General features: G+C 18.3%; 6 protein-coding genes across 6 annotated transcripts in view; 2 read left to right on the top strand and 4 right to left on the bottom strand.

The window, feature by feature from the left end:
- PF3D7_1356000 (conserved Plasmodium protein, unknown function) overlaps positions 1–3,758 on the bottom strand; it is a gene marked incomplete at both ends in the record, with an annotated part of 4,197 nt that extends 439 nt beyond the window's left edge. Inside the window, one exon of the mRNA XM_001350235.1 lies at positions 1–3,758. This exon is cut by the window's left edge and continues 439 nt beyond it. Within this exon, the coding sequence (XP_001350271.1) occupies positions 1–3,758 (3,758 nt within the window).
- Positions 3,759–4,937: 1,179 nt separating this feature from the next.
- PF3D7_1355900 (RWD domain-containing protein, putative) lies at positions 4,938–6,155 on the bottom strand (the record flags this gene model as incomplete). The annotated part of the gene is made up of 1 exon (XM_001350234.1): positions 4,938–6,155. One exon carries the CDS (start codon positions 6,153–6,155, stop codon positions 4,938–4,940), a length of 1,218 nt encoding a protein of 405 aa, XP_001350270.1.
- Positions 6,156–7,415: 1,260 nt separating this feature from the next.
- On the bottom strand, positions 7,416–8,056 carry PF3D7_1355800 (splicing factor 3B subunit 5, putative; the record flags this gene model as incomplete). The annotated part of the gene is made up of 4 exons (XM_002809036.1): positions 7,416–7,460; positions 7,577–7,640; positions 7,776–7,835; positions 7,965–8,056. 4 exons carry the CDS (start codon positions 8,054–8,056, stop codon positions 7,416–7,418), a joined length of 261 nt encoding a protein of 86 aa, XP_002809082.1.
- Positions 8,057–12,042: 3,986 nt separating this feature from the next.
- PF3D7_1355700 (NLI interacting factor-like phosphatase, putative) lies at positions 12,043–15,909 on the top strand (the record flags this gene model as incomplete). Its single annotated transcript, XM_001350232.1, has 1 exon — positions 12,043–15,909. The coding sequence occupies one exon, from the start codon at positions 12,043–12,045 to the stop codon at positions 15,907–15,909; it is 3,867 nt and encodes a 1,288-aa protein (XP_001350268.1).
- A 2,110-nt stretch (positions 15,910–18,019) lies between these two features.
- PF3D7_1355600 (PhIL1 interacting protein PIP1) lies at positions 18,020–19,890 on the top strand (the record flags this gene model as incomplete). Its single annotated transcript, XM_001350231.1, has 2 exons — positions 18,020–18,925; positions 19,108–19,890. The coding sequence occupies 2 exons, from the start codon at positions 18,020–18,022 to the stop codon at positions 19,888–19,890; spliced, it is 1,689 nt and encodes a 562-aa protein (XP_001350267.1).
- Positions 19,891–20,930: 1,040 nt separating this feature from the next.
- Positions 20,931–22,500, bottom strand: part of PF3D7_1355500 (serine/threonine protein phosphatase 5) — a gene marked incomplete at both ends in the record, with an annotated part of 1,977 nt that continues 407 nt past the window's right edge. The window contains one exon of the mRNA XM_001350230.1: positions 20,931–22,500. This exon is cut by the window's right edge and continues 407 nt beyond it. Coding sequence (XP_001350266.1) covers positions 20,931–22,500 — 1,570 coding nt within the window.

The following is a 22,500-nucleotide window of genomic DNA, read 5'->3' as shown; positions in this document are numbered from 1 at the left end:
TGTTGCTTCTTATTTTTTTTAATATCTATCATTTTCTCATATGTACAATCTGAATAATAGTGTATATCATTATCATATTTATTAGTGTATGCACTAAGCGCTTCATGAGAGTACATTTTATGTCCAAGAGGTTTTGTTTTATTATTATTTAGCATCACATTTGTAGTGATTTTCGAAAATATTACGTTATCCTTATTACTATTAATAAGACTATTGAAATTTTTATGATAATTATCATTCTTCACAAGTTCATTAACAACATTTATATTATTATCAATATTATTATTATTATTATCAAAATTTTTATTATTATCAATATTTTTATTATTTTCAATAAATTTTTCTTTACTTTTTAAAAATCCCCCTATAACATTAAGTGAACACGTTTTCCTCAGTATATGCCCTCTTTTGTTTTTTACAAAGGTATCATTGGATTTATATTTATTCTTTTCGATATTATCAAAAATACTATCATTACTATTTCCCTTCATGATTCTTTTATAGAATACTTTATATAATATACTTGTATTATGATTGTTGTACTTTAACTTTTCAACTTGGGTTCTACTTAATTGTAATTCTTTTTTATATTTTTCAATTATGTTTTTTAATTTTTTTATTTTTTTTTCTTTATCAATATACTTTTTATAAAAAATTGAATTCGTTGTGTATATTTTTTTTTTTATTTTATAATTTTCATTATCTTTCCTTTTCATAATAATATTCATATGTTTTTTTCTTTTATATATAATACTGATATATTTTTTTATATCTAACTTTTCTTCAATATCGTTATATAATTTGTCATCTTCAGGTTTTATTATGTTATCATCCTTTTTGTAATATAAATTAGATGTATGATCTATATTATTATTATTTTTTATATCCGTTTTAAGAATCTTATTTTCAATATTGCTATTTACCTTTTCAACTTCATGTAATATATTATCTCTTTTAATATTTTCCTTTATTTCTTTTAAATTGACATTATCGTTATTTTCTTGTACATTAAAATGATCTATAGGTATTAAAATTTTTTCTTGTTCTTCAATATTTTTATTAAAATGGTTCCTATTATAATTATTAATAATATTATTATTATTGTTTTTATTTTTATCACTATAATCATTACTATTTGTAATATCATTATATACATTTTCGTCATATTGAAGATTATAATTTTCATCTATATTATTTACAACACATATCAAATCATTTTGTTCATTTGAAATATATGTATGTGTACGTTCGTCTATTTTACTCTCACTTAAATTATCATCATCCTTTTTGTTAAGTATTCCTAGCATTTTTAATTTCTCCTGATAACACATGGTATCTTTATTATGCTCTATAATATCTTCATCATTTTCTTTTATTTTATTTATATGCATATGATAACATTTTGGTTCGTTTCCTTTCATCAATTGAGTATTATCTTTTTGTTCATTGGTGTTATTTGAAATGCTCAAAGTATTTATCGAAAAATTAACATTGTTATTATTATTTCTATTGTGATTATTATTATTTTCTGAATGGATGATTTGATTTTGATTTTGTTTCCTTATAGAACGATCATTCAGACATGTAAGTACATTTCCCTTCCTTGTAGTATGGTTTATATTGTAACTCTGGAAAGAATAATATATCTCCCTAATCATATCTTCCAAGTATTTTATTTTATCCTTAGTTGTTATGATATCACTAGGTGAAATTGTATTTATAAGAAATTTCGGACAATTTATTTTATAGTTCAAAAATATTTTAGATTTCATAATATGGACCTCTTGCATATTAATAGGTATTTTATGGAAATTATTTGAAGAATTTTTTTTTGGAAGTTCATCTTTTTGTTTTTCCGAATTTTTTAATTCCATATATTTTTTTTTTTTGTTATATTCATTTTTATATTCTTCAACTAATAGGAATACACCTCCTTCTAAACCTAAATTTAATAAATTTGTAATACTAATATATGAACAACCTATAACTTTTTCATTTTTAAAGAAAATAAATTTGATAACATTCGTTTCTTTCATATGAATTATTTTATTCTTTATTTTAATATATGCCTTTTCGTTATTTATTTTTATACAATGTTGAAGAATAACAGAAAATGTTTGAGGAAATTCGCTTATATAAATATTCTTTATCATTTTATTTTCTATATATATATTTAACTGAGTTATATTTTTCATAAGTATAGGAGGATATATTTTAAAATCTATAGTGAAGGAAATTTTGGTTTCATTATTTGTATAAAATAACGATTTATCTTCTAAACATAATTTTGAATAATTATTAATATATTCTTGTTCTGGCTTCATATTAGATAAAACAGTATTACTATTTATATTTTCCTCGTTTGTATAAGTATTCATAATATTTTTTAAAATAATACTTTTTGACGTTGAATGAGATATTTTTAAAGGGTTTCTAATCAAACTTCTTTTTTTTGCTTTTTCATCAAAGTGATTTTTATTTAATGTAGTATAATTGTTGATATATATATAATTATCATCTTTTATTTTTATCCCTTTTGAATTATATGATGTATTACTAGGCAGAAATGAATTTACATTATATTCTTTCTTTTTTTTTTCATAAAATGTTGAATCAGTATCATGTCCATCAATATTGTAATAAGGATAATTATTATTATTGTTAAAATATGAATGTATATTTGCATTCTTATTATTCTGACTTATAAGTGTTGTTTTTTTCTTATGATCAATTATATTATTATTTGTAGACTGCCCGTTATTTATATTTATTTTTTTTTGTTTTGTTTCTTGTACATCCTTAACTAATATATTTTCATCATACGTTTCGTATATATTATCATCATTATACATTTGAGGAATGTTATATCTTTTCATATATATATTCTCATTTTTTACAACCGAATTAGGATTCTTATTAATTTTGTATACATCATAATTGTTATAATAGTTTAACGAATTTGTTCTTTCATATTTTGGAAATACATTTCTAATATCCTTATTATTCAAACTCATTTTGTTATTCATTAATATCTGATTTTTAACACATTTGGTTGTTAACAAATTATCAAATTCGTTATTGCATTTTTCAAACATATCTCGTTTAACATTTGTAGGAGCATTCAACGTTAAAGAATTACCATTTTTTATATGTTCCTTTTTATTATGACAACATGGTTTAAACAAATTGTAGGATTTTTTTATTATACTTTTATTTTTATATTTCCTTTTTACATTATTTATTGATATACTTTTATATGGTTCCAAATTATTATTATAATTTACGTAGTTACAATTACCTTTATTTATTTTTTTATTTTTTTTTTTCCCATTTTCATTTGACCATTCATCATTTATATATGTCTTCAAATCATTTATAGGCATAATAATATTATTATTTCTCTTTTCGTTTAATGTTGAAAATGTATTCACTAAATCATTTGAAACATTTTCGCTCTTATCATAAGATCTATTTGTATGTGAATTATCATTTTTTTTCGTTTCTATACAAAATAAAAATATATCATCAGTCTTCTTATTTCTTTTCAAACAACTTGTATCATACCAAGAATTCTTAGAAATACGTTCAAAACATTCATTATTTAAAGTATTTATATTATTTATATTATCCATAGGACTAAACAAACCTTTGCTCTTATATTCATTCTTTCCATTATTGTTGCTTTTTATAAAAGAAATTGAAAGTGTATTTTCTTGTCCTCTTTTACTTAATGATGGTTTTTTATTGTTATTGTGCATATTATTATAAAAATCAGAACAAAGAAAAAAAAAAAAAAAGAAACAGAGCAGAACAAAAAGTCGTATATGACCACAAAAAATGATGAATATAATAACATTCAAAAATTTAGGAGAACAAATTAAATGAATAAACCTTTGTAACAAAAAAATGAAATTATGGAAACAAATAAAAAAGAAAGAAAAAAAAAAAAGAAAGTAAATAATAAAAATATGACATATATTATATATATAAAATATCCCCTTCTTTTTTTTATATCAAAAAAAAAAAAAAAAAAAAAAAAAAAAAAAAAAGACAATTAGTGTTATTTTTTTATATTCTTAAATACACTTGAGTTTAAATATATGAAAAAATTAAATTGTAATAAAGTAAATGTTGTTATTATTATTTAATATAAAATTTTATATCTTGTGCTTAATTATAAAAAGTATAGTATTTGTGCAATTTTTACTATATTCTATATGTAAAAATAGGAAATTATATAAGAGATACTATTTCATATATATATATATATATATATATATAATATATGAGGCATATAAGACTATCATTTTTTTAACACACAAAAAAAATAAAATAAAATAATAAAATAAAAAAACAATTATGAAATATAATAATAAAAAAAAAATTCATATATGTACAATCCGTACCATGATATATTTATTATTATTAATGTGTAAAATATTTAACCTGAAAAATTAAAAAAAAATTAACCATAAAAATATAGTTCGTAATGGAAAAATAATTATAACATATATTCATATATATGGAAAGTATATAAATTTTTATATTGATTTTGTATATAATCCTTTTCTACTTACATATTGTATGAATATATATAAACCAAAAACTAAAATATACTTATATAATGATATATGATATAAAAAGAGAATAAAGGAACATAGAATAAAAATTCTTTTATTATTATTATTTTTCATTTTTTGCAACTGCTACTATTAAACTACTAATTTGAATATGTTACAAAGTATAATATATAAATATACGTATCTATAAATGAATATATGCATTAATGCGCATATAAAATTTAGGAAAAAATTTGATTTTTTTTTTTTTTTGTATAGTTCATTTGATATTCATATGATTAAAATACTTATGTCTTTAATTTTTTGCATGTTTTTTACATATTTATTTTATTTTATTTTATGTTATATACTAAAAATTCATTTTGAGCTTCTTTTTTTTTTTTTCTTTCCTTTTTCCTTTAAAATATCTTTAGTATTTCCAGGTTTGTTTTCTTCACCATTTTTGTTTTTTTCCTTTACAGAACCTTTTTTATCATTATTGTTGTAAATTTTCATACTGGTCAAAAACAAATCTCTTAAACCACATTGGGTGCATATATCAGATAAGGTACGCATACTCTTAGCATCTAATTCACGTACCGTTGTAGGAAGAACTCTTGCGTCATCTAGATTTTCGTTTTCATCTAATTCAATATCTTCCATACCTCTACAATCGAAATGTTTCCATCTGAGTTTATTTAAACTATTAATATAAAAGTCTACTTCATCTTTTGGTCCTTCACATACTATAATACCTGGATATCCTATTTTTGAATAGCCACCTATTTTGAGTTGTTTGGCCCACTTGATAATACATGATCTTTTAACTAAGCTAAGGATATGATGAGAATAACATAATCTTCTTGCTAATATATTAGGACGCTTAGAAAAATTCATACTATAACTAAGTTCTGGGAAACATACAATGTCTGCTTTTCTTTGTTTATTTTTGTTATCCCATTCATTAAAAGTTTGTTCTTGATCAAAATCTGATCTCCCTTCTGTTGATGAAGACAAACTTTTTTCTCCTGGTTCCTCTTTATATTGTATTATATTTTCAATTATTTCATTCACTTTATATATAACAGGTAAAATACATTCTCTTTGTTCATTATATCTCTGAAGATACCTATATACTTCTTCATTAATATAATTATTTGTATCTGGAGTAAAGTTTTTAACCGTTACATTAATTATCGAAATAGAACCAAGGGGGTAATCTTTAGGTAGTTCAAAAGTGAAATTTATATGATTATTACTAATATTCTGATCATTTAAATTAATTTCAACTATTGTGAGTTTGTCTTCATCATTCTCATATTTTATGTTTAACTCACTATCAAGAACATATATGTATTTTAAAGCTTCCAATTCTTTTTGTTGTAATTCTGCGCAAACTTTATATAGTTCTTCTCTCGATAATTCAATTATATTAACCTCTTCAACGTTTAGAATACTAAAATTGTTTTCTCCCTTTTTATACTCTTCTTTATCTTTTTGTATCTCCTTATCACTATTTGATGAACTATTGCTACTACTATTTGTGTTTTCTTGTTCGTTCTGCGTATCATATACTTTTTTATTTTTCTGTGACATATTACTATACGAAAAAAAAAAAAATAAATAAAATAATAATATAAAATAAAATAAATAAAAAAAAAAAAAAAAAAAAAAAAGTAAATAAGAATAATATAAAATAAAAGAAATAAGAAAAAAAAAAAAAAAAAGAAAAAAAAAAAGAAAAAAAAATAGAAATTTTTACTTTTTCTATGATATATATATATATATATATATATATATTTTAAATTTATACAGTGCCTCATACGGTCCTAGTGAACATGCCTATTATGTGGGGACATATGCATATAGTATAAATTTGTACATAAATATATATATATATATATATATATATATATACATATATTATTTTTATATATTTTTGATTTCATTCGGGGGTCGTGTATGTTTGGGGACCTATACATATGAATATTATATGATATAAAGAATATAATATAAAAAAATATGATAATAATTAAAGTTTTTCTATTTTATTATTTTTTATTATTTTCTACTTTTTTTATTGTTATTTTATTTTATTTTTTTTTTTTTTTTTGATGTTTTATTATTTCCCATAATAAGTAAAAATAATGTTAAGATTATAAATTATAAGATTTTACATGTCGTAAAATAATTAAAAGGAATAACAACAGAATAACATATTTAGGAAAAAAATATAATATCTTTTTAACAGTATATATATTCTAAACTTATTTAGTAAAATTATCAGGATAAAAAAATAATATATTATTATAAAATAAAATATATAATAATATAATAAAGTAAATAAAAAAAAAAAAAAAAAAAATTGCTTTCCTTTTTTTAACTCATGTTATAAATTTATTAACATTATATATTTTTTTTAATTTATTAAACAGCTCTAATAATATTATAAAGTATTATATGTTACTGTTCCTATACGTATACTATGTGTTCCATATATCTATATATACATATATATAATACACACATAAATGTAACATTTAATTTTTAGATAGTCAAAATTAAATTCTTTTTTTTTGGAAATATTTGGTTAGATAATCTATTAAAATTTATTATTATAAATAAATAAAAAAATATATGCTATATAAAATAAATTCATAAAAAGGTAAATGATAACAAAAATTATGTTGATATAAAAATATGTATATATAGTTATAACAAAAAAAAGGTAAAAATTATTTATATATATATATATATATATATACATATAATACTATTTAAAAAAAAAAAAAAAAAAAAAAAAAAGTATATAATAATTTACACACAAAAAAATATCAGGAAAAAAAATCTATTCATTCAATTTTTTTTTTTTTTCTTGGGAACAATGGGCAAAGACATATTCTAAAAAGAAAAAAAAAACAAACAAGTTAAAAAACAATTATTATATATATATATATATATGTTTTTATTTTTATGTACTTTTATATTGTGTCTATACGTATTAATATATATTTTACCTGAAGACAACGATATCTTATTTTAGCTATTGGTTCATTTTCAACAACTGCAAAATAAGCTAACCTAAAAGAGGGAAAAAAAAAATATATATATATATATATATAATATAATATAATACAGTACACATTCTTCATGTATATATGATCTTTTAATTTTTTATTTTATTTATATCTTTTAAATGTTCAATTAAATATAAACCTTGAGTAATGCCCAACATGAGATGCTAATGTATCACGATGAATATTAGTTAACCATTCCCTAAAAAATAATATATGAAAATAATTATACTTGTATATTATGTTTTTATTTTATTATATGTAATTTTTATTTATTTATTTATTTATTTATTTTTTTTTTTTTTTTTGTGGAGGTTTTTTAAAATAGTACCATCTACTTGTGTCAGCATGACCTGATCCTTGATATTTACTTTGTAGGTGTTCCAACTGAGCATGGATATTAAATCTATCAAATGTAGACATTTTTTTATTTTTTTTTTTTATTACTATAAATATATTTATATTTTTGTATTTTTTTTTAAATATAGAAAGTATTCCAATATTATTATATTATATTATATATATATATATATATATATATTTATTTACAAAAATTTTGTCTTGAATTACGACTATAAAAAAAATTATATTACATTTAATTATATATTTTATAAAAACATTTTACATATTATTTATTTAACAATATTTTTGACGTAAATATATATATATATATATATATATATATATAATATCATAAAAAAAATGAAAATAATAAAAAGTAAATTAGACTTTTTAAACAAAGGGAAAAAATACTAATATATTTGTTCATAAAATAATATTCTCACTACATTATATTTTTATATATATTATAAAAATGTTTATAATTAAAATAATAAAATATATGTATGAATGGACCTATAAATATTATATATACATATTTTTATCTACTCATAATTCAATTTTCTTTATATTAATGTTCACTTAAATAAATATAACTATCAATAAAACATTTGTTATACTTCAAAAAAAAAAAAAATAAATAAAATAACCAAATGAACTTTGAGGCTATTATTTTTTTTATTAATCTTTATAATGTAAATGAAATCAATTTAACTGCATAATAATCTGTATATATAATAATTTGCAGTCTTTATTTTATATATATATATATATATATGTATATATTAAAAAAAAAAAAAAATTGAAATGATAATTATATTTAAGGATTAAAATTTCTGTTTATAATATATATAACAACCATTTTTTGAACTATAATTTTACAATTTGATAAATAATGAAAATTACAATACAATTATTTTTCCCCCTTTAATTTTTTTATAATTCTTATATAAATGTAATGTTCTGATATTTTGTATGTTAAATATAATAAAGGTACTTTATTATTATTATTAAATATGATATATTTTATTATGACAATTTAAAAATATATATAATATATATATATTTATATATAATAATATTTATGTTATAAAATATTTAGATATTTTTTAATATATTTTAAGCCTATTACTTAATAATAGTGCTCTCGGCGGTGATATATTTAAAAATGGGAGAAAATGAATTCAGATTTTTTTTTTTTTTTTTTTTTTCTTCCTCTTATAATATTATATATTATTTATTTAGAGAATTTTATTTTTCTTTTCTCATGTATTTTTTATATGTTATTATTAATATAGTATACATAATTCTTTATTTATACTTTTTACATATAAAGTAGAACTATTAACAAAAGACCCTATAAATATAATATATATTTATATATATATTAAATATATATTATATTATATATTATTATACATATATATAAATAATATATATATAATATTATAATATGTATACATTATTTTGAATATTACGCTGAATTTTTTTTTATATAGTAGTACTAATTAGAATTTTTATTGCCATAATAAATATTTTATTTTATTTTTTATCATGCACAAAAGGGAATAATATTATATAATGTATATTAAAAGTAAATATAATATATATATATATATATATATATATTTGTATAATTTATATTTATTATGTGATAATAATAAAAGAAATTTCTTATATATTAATAAATATATTTATATATATATACAATAAAATAATTACTATTATATTATATATACCTCCACTCATTATTATATAATATATATTCATATAATATTATTATATAATAATATATATATTGAATAATAATAAAATAAATATATATATATATATTTTCTTTTGTTATTTTTATTTTTTTTTTATGATGTGAATGTACATTAAAAAAATTCATGTACATTTGCATTGCAAATATTATGTATATATAAATTTTTTTTTTTTTTTTATATTTGAACTTTTTTATAAATTTCTTCATTTTAATATTTCAAATAAAAAAATAAAGTTTATATATATTATTTTATACTATGTTTTTAAAATATAAATAAATTTATATTTATATTTTTTACATAAATTTATTTTTAATTTAAAATTGAAAAAAACAAAACAAAACAAAAAAAAATATATATATATATATTAAAAAAACTTTTAATATGTATATTTTTATTTTTTTTATTTTATAAAATATTTATTTTTATAATTATTTATATAATTATTATATATATTTCAAATTTATCAAGAATAAAGGAAAGAATTTCCAAACAAAAGAAAGAAAGAGAAAATAAAAGAAAAGAGTATGAGTATGAATATGAGTATATGTTTTTATATATTTATATTATATATCCTGACAAGAAATGAAAATTTACATCTATCATACCGGCGTAAATTTTCATCAAATTAAGAATATTTCTTAAATTAAATAATGTCAATAAAATTAACACATTTTTATAAAAAATAAATAAATGAAGTATGTATAAATATGCAGCACATGAAATGTAAATAATACACATACACATAATATATATAAATATAATATACAATGTTCTCTTTTCTTAATATATCTTTTTGTTTTGTACTTTTCTTCTTATTAATGTTTATACACAATAAGAACATATATATAAGTAATATATATATTTATATATTTCTTTTTATTTTTATTGTCGTTAGTTACAATAATAAATATTTTCTATTCAGCAATATATAATTATTTTATCTTTTTCAGGGGTTATTCAAAAATATGTATATCACTCTATTATCTTTCTGTTCGCATATATAAATTTTTTCTTTTTTTAATAATTTCACTTATACCAAAGAATTTTAAAGAAAAAGAGAATGTACATGAGAAAAGTATACTAATATATAAACATATAATATATTTGGACACATGAATTTTCTATATATATTATTATATATATAATATATAAAGGATATATAATATAAATATATAAAAACATATACTCTGTGTATGTGTATTATTTACATTTCATGTGCTGCATATTTATACATACTTCATTTATTTACATATTTTGTAATTAAATTATATTTTTGATAATTTATTTTCGATATTAGATTATATATTATATATTTATTTATATTGTTATAATATTTCTATCATAAATAGTTGAAGGGAATTTTTTAAAATTTCATTACACATTATGCTTAATATTTAAAATTTATGTGGAAAAGGAAAAATGAAAATAAAGAATGAATATGAATAAAAAAAAAATATATATAAATATAGATATATAAATGTGAATATATAGATAAAAATAATACAAAGAATTAGCATTAATTCTGAAGGATGTTGTTTTATTTATTTATTTATTTATTTTTTTTTTTATTCTAAATTTTATTTTAATTAAAAATTAGGAATAAAATAAAATATTTTTTTCCTTATTTTATTTTATTTTTTTATTTTCACGCTCCTTATTCCCATATACATATAAATTATTATGTGCAATAATTAAGAATAAATTATATAGAACAGAATAAAATATAGTAATAATTAAATTTATAATAATAGACAATATTATATTATAAATAATAATAATAATAATAAAATTAAAAAGAGGGTATCGACAGAATAAAACTAGAAAGGAATACAATAGCATAAAAGAACGAATTTATATGAAGTAGTGGGAAAAAAAAAAAAAAAAAAAGAAAAAAAAAAAATTTTAAGATAAAATATAACGTTACAAATAAAATTATATATATATATATATAAAGTGGTATCTTTTTATTAATAAAGATATATAAGTTAATAAAATTAATTATGTTGAAACACATGTTTACTTTTCTTTTATTTTATTCCTTCTATTGAGAAGTATTAAGATTTTTATATTGTAGCATATATTGTATCTATATTTATATATTTGAAATATTAACTTTTAGTTTTTTTTTATTTTCCAATTATCATAAAAATAAATAAATATAAAATTATATAAATATATATATATATATATATAGCCTATTTATAAGGATAGTAGGATATAATTTATGTATAGTGTAGTTTATTATTATCAGAAAAATATAAATGTTTTTATTTAATTAATATGATTTTATTCAATAATAATAAAATGAGTGTAAATAGTTGTGAAAAAATGAATGAAAATATCAATAAATTAATTGATATTAATGATGAGAATATAAACTACAATAATACAAATAACATAAATAATAATATAAATGGGAATATGAATATGATGAATGATAATCATAATAATACAATAAATAATATTAATAATAACATGATAAATAATAACATCACTATGAATTCTAATAATAATAATAATAATAATAATAATAGTAATAGTAATAATAATATAGATGGTATTAATGTTGTATATAATAATAACCGTAATGTAGGATATAATAAAGATTTAGATACTACTTACACAAAAAAGAGAATTTTGAATACTAATAGATCTTTAAAAAATACGTACCATAATAATAATTATAATAAAAATAATCACCAAAATTTTAGTATAAATAAAAACAATAAAAACAATAAAAATTTTAGAAATAAGAACATTCAATATAATAAAACTAATATGAAGCAAAATAAAGGAAATATGAACATGAACATGAATATAAATATGATTGATAATAATATGATGGAAAATAATCAAGAAAATATAAAGAATATATATAATTCTGGTGATAATATAAATGTAGAACATTCCTATAATGGGAATAATAATGATATATTAAATAATATGTATTATGAAGAAAATGAGAAATCAGATGATTATTCATCATTGAGTAATAATCAGAATTTGGTAAATAAAGTAGCAAATAATAGAAATGTATATGAAAATATGAGACTAATAAATAATACAAATAATGGTAATAATAGTAGTATGTATAATAATACCAATAATGAAGACAATAATGAAATTAATGTTTATAATAATAATATGAAATCTGTATATTCTAATGAAGATATGGATACATTTAATGATAATAATAACATATTACAAAATGATGATCTTAATATGAATAATGGAATGGGAAAGATGAATTTGAATAGAAACATTAACACACATAATAATAATAATAATAATATTAAGAAAAGAAGAATAGGTAAATATGAAAATAATGCATTTTATAATAAAAATAAAGTAAAGAAAAATCTTCATAATACATTATTTAATGATTCCTTAAAAAGGTATAATAATAATTCTATAAATTTAAAAGAAAACAATAATAAAAAAAATGATAACATATTAGATTTTCATAGTAATGAAAAGGATCAAATAGATCAGCAACAAGAACAAAAAGAAAATATTAACGAGGAACTTAATATAAATGAAGATGGTTCTAATATTAACAAAAATATGACCTTTATAAAAAAAGACAACTATAATAAAATGGGTAAATATAATAACAGAAATAGTTATTTCAACAACAATAATAATAATAAAAACAATAACAATAATAGTAGTAATAATAATAATAATAATAATAATAAACCATTTAATAATATGACATTTTCATTAAATAAATATCTTAATCCTTATGTAAATTATAATAAAACGAATATTAATAGTAGAAATATAAATTCAAGTTATCATATGGGGAATAAAAATAAACTACTAAATAAAAATAGAAACATGAAGAACAATGCAAATCCTCATGGTAGTAGTAATAACAACAATAATAATAATAATAATAATAATAATAATAATACATATTATAATTCGACATATAAAAATGCAAATGAACGAAATCATACAAATAATAATTGTAGAGATGATTATTCAAGAAATAATTTAAATAATATCAATTTTATTACACAAAATTTTAATATGAAATTATTAAGTGATTACACGAAGCATACACAAAATGATCAGAATAATTTAGACGTAGATACCCATGTAAATACAAATCCCAACTTTAAAAATTTTAGACCAAATAACAGAAATCAATTTTATAATAATCAAAATTATATTGAATGTTTAAGTGAAGTATCTGAGATAAGTGACGAAGAAACTAATGATTTAAGTAATGATGATAATATGGCGAAAAATCAAAATGTAGATAATGATCAATATAATAATAAGTGGAATAATTTAAAAAATAATCAAGGATTTAAATCACTTCCACATGCAGAAAGCGCATTATATACAAATAATTTCAATGATAATAATAACTTAGAACTAATAAATGGGTTATATAAGCTAGCTAATTTTAATAAAAACCTCAAAAATGAAAATCAAGATATTTATTCACAAAGTAAAGTATTAAATAATAATCAACCTACAAATAATAATATAATACATAATATGAATAATGATATTTATTCTAATGATAATAATTTTAATTATAATAATTATACATCAAATATCATAGAAAAAAAAATTGAAGATCAAGGTAAGCTAAATAATGATTATGTTGAAGGAGAAGAAGAAAATAATATGGATATGACAAACAAAAATATTTTAAATTTTATTAAACCAGATGATATGTATATTAATTCATATATTCCATACCCTCCTGAAAAATATAATAACATATATGATTTACATGAAATCAAAATATTATCTCCACATATTTTAAAAACTCTCTTTCAAAAAGAAGCAAATAAAACATATCATTCTTCTTTGAAAGATGGAAAATTAATTTTATTATTAGATTTAGATAACACTTTATTACAAGCTACATCTTTTGCCAAATTTAATATGGAATTACCCTTAGAAAATTTTGTGGATGATAATGGAGAAGCTGAATTGTATAAATTTTATTTACCACAATATAACTTTTTCTATTATTTAAAGTTTAGACCTTATGTAAGACAATTCTTACAAATTTTATCATTATATTATGAACTAGCTATATATACCAATGCAACTAGAGAATATGCTGATGTAGTTATAGCTATATTAGATCCAGATAGAACCATATTTTCTGATAGAATTGTTGCAAGATGTAGTTCCACAGATAGAGATGAAAATAAATATTTTTCTCGAATATATCCCAATGTAGATCCAAAATATGTTATAGCATTTGATGATAGAAAGGATGTTTGGATAGATATTCCACAATCTCATATATTGAAAGCTGAACATTATAACTTTTTCGAATTAAGTAAATACGATATAATTTCTCATTTCAAAGAACCAACTACGGCTAGGAAAAAATTTGTAGATATGGATATGCATTTACATTATATGATTAAATTTTTTCTTAAATTACATAAAAATTTCTTTGAAAATCCATTAGAAACTGATGTAGGCAAATTAATAGATAAAATGATGGGTAGTACCTTAAGTAATGTAGGAGTTTATTTTACAGGATTTAGAAAAAATTCAAAGAATATACAAAATGTATTATCAGCAGATTGTGAAGAAAGACAAAAAGAAATTGCCTTAGAATTAGGTGCTACTATTTTTACCAATTATGACGAACCGGGTGTTACTCATATAATTGCTGCTAAAAATTGTACAGATAATTTAATAAAATCAAAAAAATCAGATTATGATCATATTCTTAAAGTACACACTTTATGGCTTTATCATTGTAGAGGAACCTTAGAAAAGAGACATTCCTCTAATTTTGATGCTGATAATTTATGTAAAATTTATAGTAATAAACCTCCTTTACATCCAAAAAAAGATCATTGGTTTTTTGGTCCTAAAGAAGATTTTAAAAAACAAGAAGATAATAAAGATTGTGTTAAAATAGAAAATTTAAAAATTAGAACTTTTCTAGGAACAGGTGAATATACGAATGATGCAGTTATTTTCTCTCCTTTTGAGCAAATCAATATCAAGTGGATAGAGAAAGAAGTTACATTAAGACAAAATTTTGATACCTCTTATAATGCCATGGTACAAAATATACAGAAAGAAGGAAACAAAAACCAAATTAATGATGATAATGATGACGAAAATAATTCTTATATAAATATAGAAGATGTTAGTGGGAAAATACCTACCATCTAAAAAAAAAAAATATAATAAATATATATAATACATAAATTTATATAATATACAGTATATTATATATATATATATATATATTTTTTTTTTTTTATATTTGTTGGAATATATATATATATATAATATGTATATGTGTATACACCAATTTAAACCTTTTTTGAGACATTTGTTTTTCTTATGCTTATAAGATTTATAGTTTTTTTATTTTTATTTTTTTTTTTTTTTATGTTTTTATATAATGTAATAATATAAATTATACTTATATATATATATATATATATATAATTAAGTATTTATTTATTATTATGTTTTTTTTTATTATTTCAATATAAACTCTATTTATAGGTCATAATTTTTTTTATGCTATAATAAACAATAAAAAATTAATAATAAAAAATAAATAAATAAATAAATATATATATATATATATATATATATATAATCATTTTTCAAATTAACCTTAATTTTTTTACTTCATAAATTATTATTATTTTGATGAAGAGGATGAAGTTGAAACATTCATATTTGTTTATCTCCATATATTGCAGTGAAGTGAATTTTTTTATTTTTTTTTTCTTATTTTAATCAAATAAATATAATGTTATATAATCTTATATATTTTTCTATTATTATATGCAACAAAAAAAAAAAAAAAAAAAAAAAAAAAAAGTAATAAAATTTATAAAATATTAAGGACATATTATTATAATTGTGAAAAAAAGAAAAAATTATGATCCAATATATTTTCGTCTATTTTAATTAAGATTTTAATCTTATTTGGAAAATATAAAATTATTTATATTATTACAATAAATATATGTTAAACATATTATACATATATTAATAAAATTAAAAATAAAATTATATAAAACAAAATAAAGTTATTAATTTATAATATGTAGCCGATATAAGGCAACGTCATTTTAATTTATTCATATGTGTATAATTTTTTTTAAAGAATAAAAAATATCTCGAATTTAATTAGTCACATAAAGAAAATAAACATGTTACTATATGTATTACTTATAATAATATACATATATATATATAAGCACATAAAATTAATACACATATAAATATATATAGTATATATTTTTTTTATGGGCTAAAGGAAATAGGTACTTTCTTTTTGCTATTTATATTTTCTATAGGTGTACTCCACATGCGGTGTTAAATATAGATAGATAAAAATGTATGAAAAAAAAAATTAAAAGTACAGAAAATAAATAAATAAATAAATAAATAAATAAATAAATAAATAAATAAATAATATACAGAAATAGGGAAAAAAAAAAAATATATAATTAAACAAAATAAAATTCACAAATAAAAAAATTTGCCTATAAAAAAAATAATACGAACATTAAGTATTTCCAATATAATATAATAATAATAATAAATTCATAAAAAAAATATATATTTTATTTAATTATGACTTTATATTTTGATTTATTATTATTTTTTTTTTTTTTATAACCACAAAGAAAGACATATAATTTTTATTATTTAAGAAAATTTTTTAGTCTTTAAAAATAAAGATTACATGATATATTGCCACATAAAAGTGACTCTTTCTTCAAAAAAATAAAATAAAATAAAATAAATAAATAAATAAATAAATATAGGTATTTCTTCTATATGCAACATTAAAAATAAGAATAATATATTATTATACAAATATATCTTTTATATCATGTGAATTAATATATAAATACAGGTACAATATAAATTAATATAAAATATTTACAAATATAAAACTTTATTTGGAAATAAAAAATTTAATTCTTTATTTTTTACATAAAAAAAAAAAAAAAAAAAAAAAAAAATTAATTTAATGTTATTTAGTTTTATTGTATGTAAAATATTATATATATATATATATTTGTAATCCTATATTATTTTCATTAAACATTGATTATTTAAAAAGTATATAATTTTATTTATTTATTAAATTTTGTGTAAAAAAAAAAAAAAAAAAAAAAAAAAAAGAAAGAAAAAAAAAAAAAGAAATTATTATTTCTATATATTTTTACAGAAGCATATAGAAAATTCATATATACATATATATACTTACACATATATATTTGATTTTATATTTTTTTTGTTTTTCAAAATGAATAACGGATCTAATAAAAAATTTGTCATAGTACATTACATTAAAGGTGAGGATAGTAACCAGAATAAAAGCAACTCAAAGAAAAAAAAAGAGAAAAAGACAGGATATGTTACTATTGAAATTAGTAGAGTAGATGATAGGAAATTTGCTAATAAGAAAAGGAAAAATCAACTGATGCTTGATAAGATTCGTAGAAATGATTTTCTTTCCAGATCTGCTAAAAATATCTCGAAGAAGAAGATAAGAGATAATACGTGGACTAATACCTTAATAGATAAATTACAAGGAGCTACAACTACTATTAATCAAAAAATAACATCATTCTTTAAAATATGTATATTCAATTCGAAAGAATTAAAGATGAAAAATGATATGATAGGAAGAGATTCTTTTAAATATTTTAATACAGAGGATAATGAACAATTTATAAATAGTGCAAATTTAATGAATGCGATGAATGTTAAAATGGATAATATGTTATCACAACATATTAATATAAATAAAGATAATTTCAACTTTAATAATTTCAATATGCATTTTAATGGGAATAGTAATATAAATAATAAATTTATGAAAGATAATATATTCAATGGAAATAACTTAAATAATAAATTCGCTAATAAAAAAATGATTGATGCAAGTAAAATATGGAAAAAAGACATTCCTGCAAATAATATAATGAATTATGTGGATAAAAGAAAAGTAGATGCGAATAATAATCCTGATATGCAAAATATTAAAAATTTTTATATTTCAGTTATAAATAAAAAAAGCAATGTGAAAAATGTAAGGAAAGTTAGCTTGATGGAAGTTTGTAAAGATCCTTATTTTTTTATATCGCAAAATTTTTTATCAGACTTGGAGAGTTATTTAGCTCTAAATCACTGTCTCCTTTATATTAAGGTAAAATAAAAATAAACATTATGTAAATAAATAAATAAATAAATAAATATATATATATATATATATATATATATATGTTTAATTTATTCTTTATATATACTTGTTTATTTCACAATTAAATAAATCATGCATATCTTATAATATATGTATTTTTTTTTTTATTTTTGATTTATATTTTTTAGAAAAATAAAGGAGAGCTTTCCCAGATTCATCACAATTTTTTTTCTGTATTAATAAATGTAGACGATGTACATTTTCTTGAGGAAAATGTATCGACATCAATTTTGATACATACTATCAAGAGGCTGAATTCACTTTTCAAAATTCCAATAGATGATATAACATCAGTAGAATTTTGTTTGTATTTAAAAAATAGTGAAGAGAATGAGCCTTTTATTTATACTGAAAAAGACATCTATAAATATTCCATTTTAATATTCTTAAGTAGTAAAAATGGGAATTTTATAGAATTCCCTTTTAATGGCTTACGAATTATGACAGTTATAGGTAACTGTTTAATTTATCAATGTCATGATAACAAAAATACAAATAAACATATATTCAATTTTAATATATCAGACGAAAAATTATTTTTCTTAAAAATTAATCTAAAGGAAAATATTCATTTGTACAAAATGTTCCAAGGACAGAAACCTGTAACACCTTCAAATATGGATGAAGTGTGTAAACAAAATAAAATAACTGAATTATATACTAATGTATTTAAAAATAAAAATACATTACCCTTTGAACAATTCATGAAAACAAAACCTAATGAAACAAACACCATCAATATCGATTCTATGAAAAATCATTATTCTTTAGTTAAAAAAAATATGGAATGTATAAATAAAAGGTTAATGGAGCTAAATATTAATCGTATGAGGAGTTTATTTATAAAAGCAAAAAATGCAAGAAGTAATAATCCTTACCCTAATCCTATGCAATTTAAAAAAAGAGCATAATGTAAAATAAATGCCATGAAAAAAAAAAAAAAAAAAAAAAAAAAAAAAAAAAAAATATAGTAATACAAACGCACATATATATATATATAATGATATACATACGTAATGTAACATTTATGTAATATTTTGATTTATATATTAAAATAATTTAACATATACATATTTATTAATTTCCTTTTATTTATTTCATATATATATATATATATATATATATATATAATAAATGATTTTTAATTAAATAAAAATAACCAATTTTGTCCCCAAATTTTGATTACTCAAAACAATACATAATAGACTATTACTCCAATATAGAGTATATATATATATATATATATATAAATATATGTACATATAAATATATATGTGTGTATATATTTAATTTCACAACTATTAAGATATACTTGTCTTAATATATATAAAACATTTTAAGGATTAGAATTATATAAAAAAATTATAATTCATATGTAAAAAGAAAAACAGCATAATGTCATATACCCCTGCAATTCTGCTCCATATGATCAATATTATATATGTAATATATTAAGTAAAAACAAATTAAATAAATAAATAAATATATATATATATATATATATATATAGATCTTTATTTTATTTTTTTTTTTTGCCTTAAAATTCTTCAAAGATATATATATGAAGTTATAGTGAATTTTAAATATAAACAAATAAATAAATCATAAATTCTTTTTTACTTTATTTTCTGAATTTCTTTTTTTTTTTTTTTTTTTTCTTTGTTTTGTTTTTCTCTTTTTACATACATATAATTGATACATTTTGTTTATTTAATAGTATATTATATAATTAAAAATAAAATTAATTATAATATATATAAACATATATACCAATTTTTTTTTTTTTTTTTTTTTTTTTTTTTAAATATAGACTAAAAAAAAAAAAAAAAAAAGAAAGAAAATATCATAAATACATATGTATAAATTCAAATTTCATAACCCATAATATATATATTATATAACATAAATCATTTATAACATATACATAAATATATATATATATATATATTTTTTAAATGTTTTGATACAAATTATGAGCATATTTTAGTGAAGGGACATTTGGGTGTTCGACTTCGGTAAATGTTACACATTCAGGTTTGATTGAATTTCCTTTGAATTTTAAGAAAGCTCCTTTATTTTTCATAATATCACAATAATTAGGAGCACTAAAGACTGTATATAATTGTCCATTTTGTTCAAGAGAATAACCTTCATCTCTTACTTCATGAGATCGAATAATAAGACTTAGATTATTAATTTTTAAGAAATTTTCAGTAATATCTGTACCAAATGAAAATCCAATACCTCTTTTAGATGGTTTAAAACCTTTTTCTTCATTTGGATCAGACCATAACAAATCGGTCATAACTCCTTCATCTAAAGGTTCTTTATTTCTATCAATTTTTTCGATATCTTCTAAAGTAGTATCTGTTTTACTAGGTATACCACCATGACATATAAAAATGTTTTTATTAAGAACATATGCTAAAGGTAAGAATTTAAAGGAATCTGAAAATAAGACATGCATTTTTTCATCATATTTTTCTTGTAATTCACCTAAGAATCCATATATCTTATTCATATTATCTGTTTCATGATTTCCTCTTGTTAAATATACATTATTAGGAAATGTTAATTTAGCTAGATATAAAAATATAATAACTTCAACAGAAAAACTTCCTCTATCTACAAAATCACCATTAAATAAGTAAGAATTTTTTTCAGATGGATACCCATTAATTTTCATTATATTTAATAAATCATAATATTGTCCATGAACATCACCACATATTGTCAAAGTTTCATCTTCTTCTAAATTTAAATAAACTAAAGTAGGTAATTCTTTTAATAATTTAATTACATCTAATACAATTGCACATACACATTTTTTGTTCAATTTATTATTTGGTATACTTATATAATCAGCTACTTTTTTCAAAAAATCAAGATTTAAATTATTTCTATCATATATAGGAGCTTCCATATTCTCTATCTTAAGAGAATCAAGTACTAATGTTTCATAATAAGGCATTTTTTGTTCTAATTCGATAGCTTTCTGAAATTGTTGTTCAAAAATAAGTTTTTTACATTGTTTCAATTTTAATTCTGAATTTTTATCTTTTGTAAGTTTTAATACTTTTTGAAAACATTCAGATGCTCTTTTTAAATCTGATAAAAGTAAATAGGAACACCCTTTTCTATAATACGCTTTAGCGTAATATGGATTAATTTTAATAGCTTCATCAATATCTTCTATAGCCGTTCCATAATTTTCTAATTTTATATGACAAAAAGAACGATTCGTATAATATATATGTAAATCTGTTTCCTTTATACTAATAAAATCACTTTTTTTAGATATAGCACTTTTATTATAATATTCTTTAAATAATTCTTTATCTTCATCATCCACTTCAACATCATCATGTAAATTATTTGTATTATTTTCGTTATCTATATCCGTAACATTATTAGGACATTGTTCAAATGATTTTTTTATTAAGTCTATAGCTTCTGTATAATATCTTAGAGATATAATATAATTATTTTCCTTGAAATATTTATTTCCAATATTTTTTAAA

The sequence above is a fragment of the Plasmodium falciparum genome (assembly GCF_000002765.6).
Source record: "Plasmodium falciparum 3D7 genome assembly, chromosome: 13".
NCBI lineage: Eukaryota > Apicomplexa > Aconoidasida > Haemosporida > Plasmodiidae > Plasmodium > Plasmodium falciparum.
The sequence above is the reverse complement of the archived record's forward strand: the minus strand, read 5'-3'. Positions and strand labels throughout refer to the sequence as shown.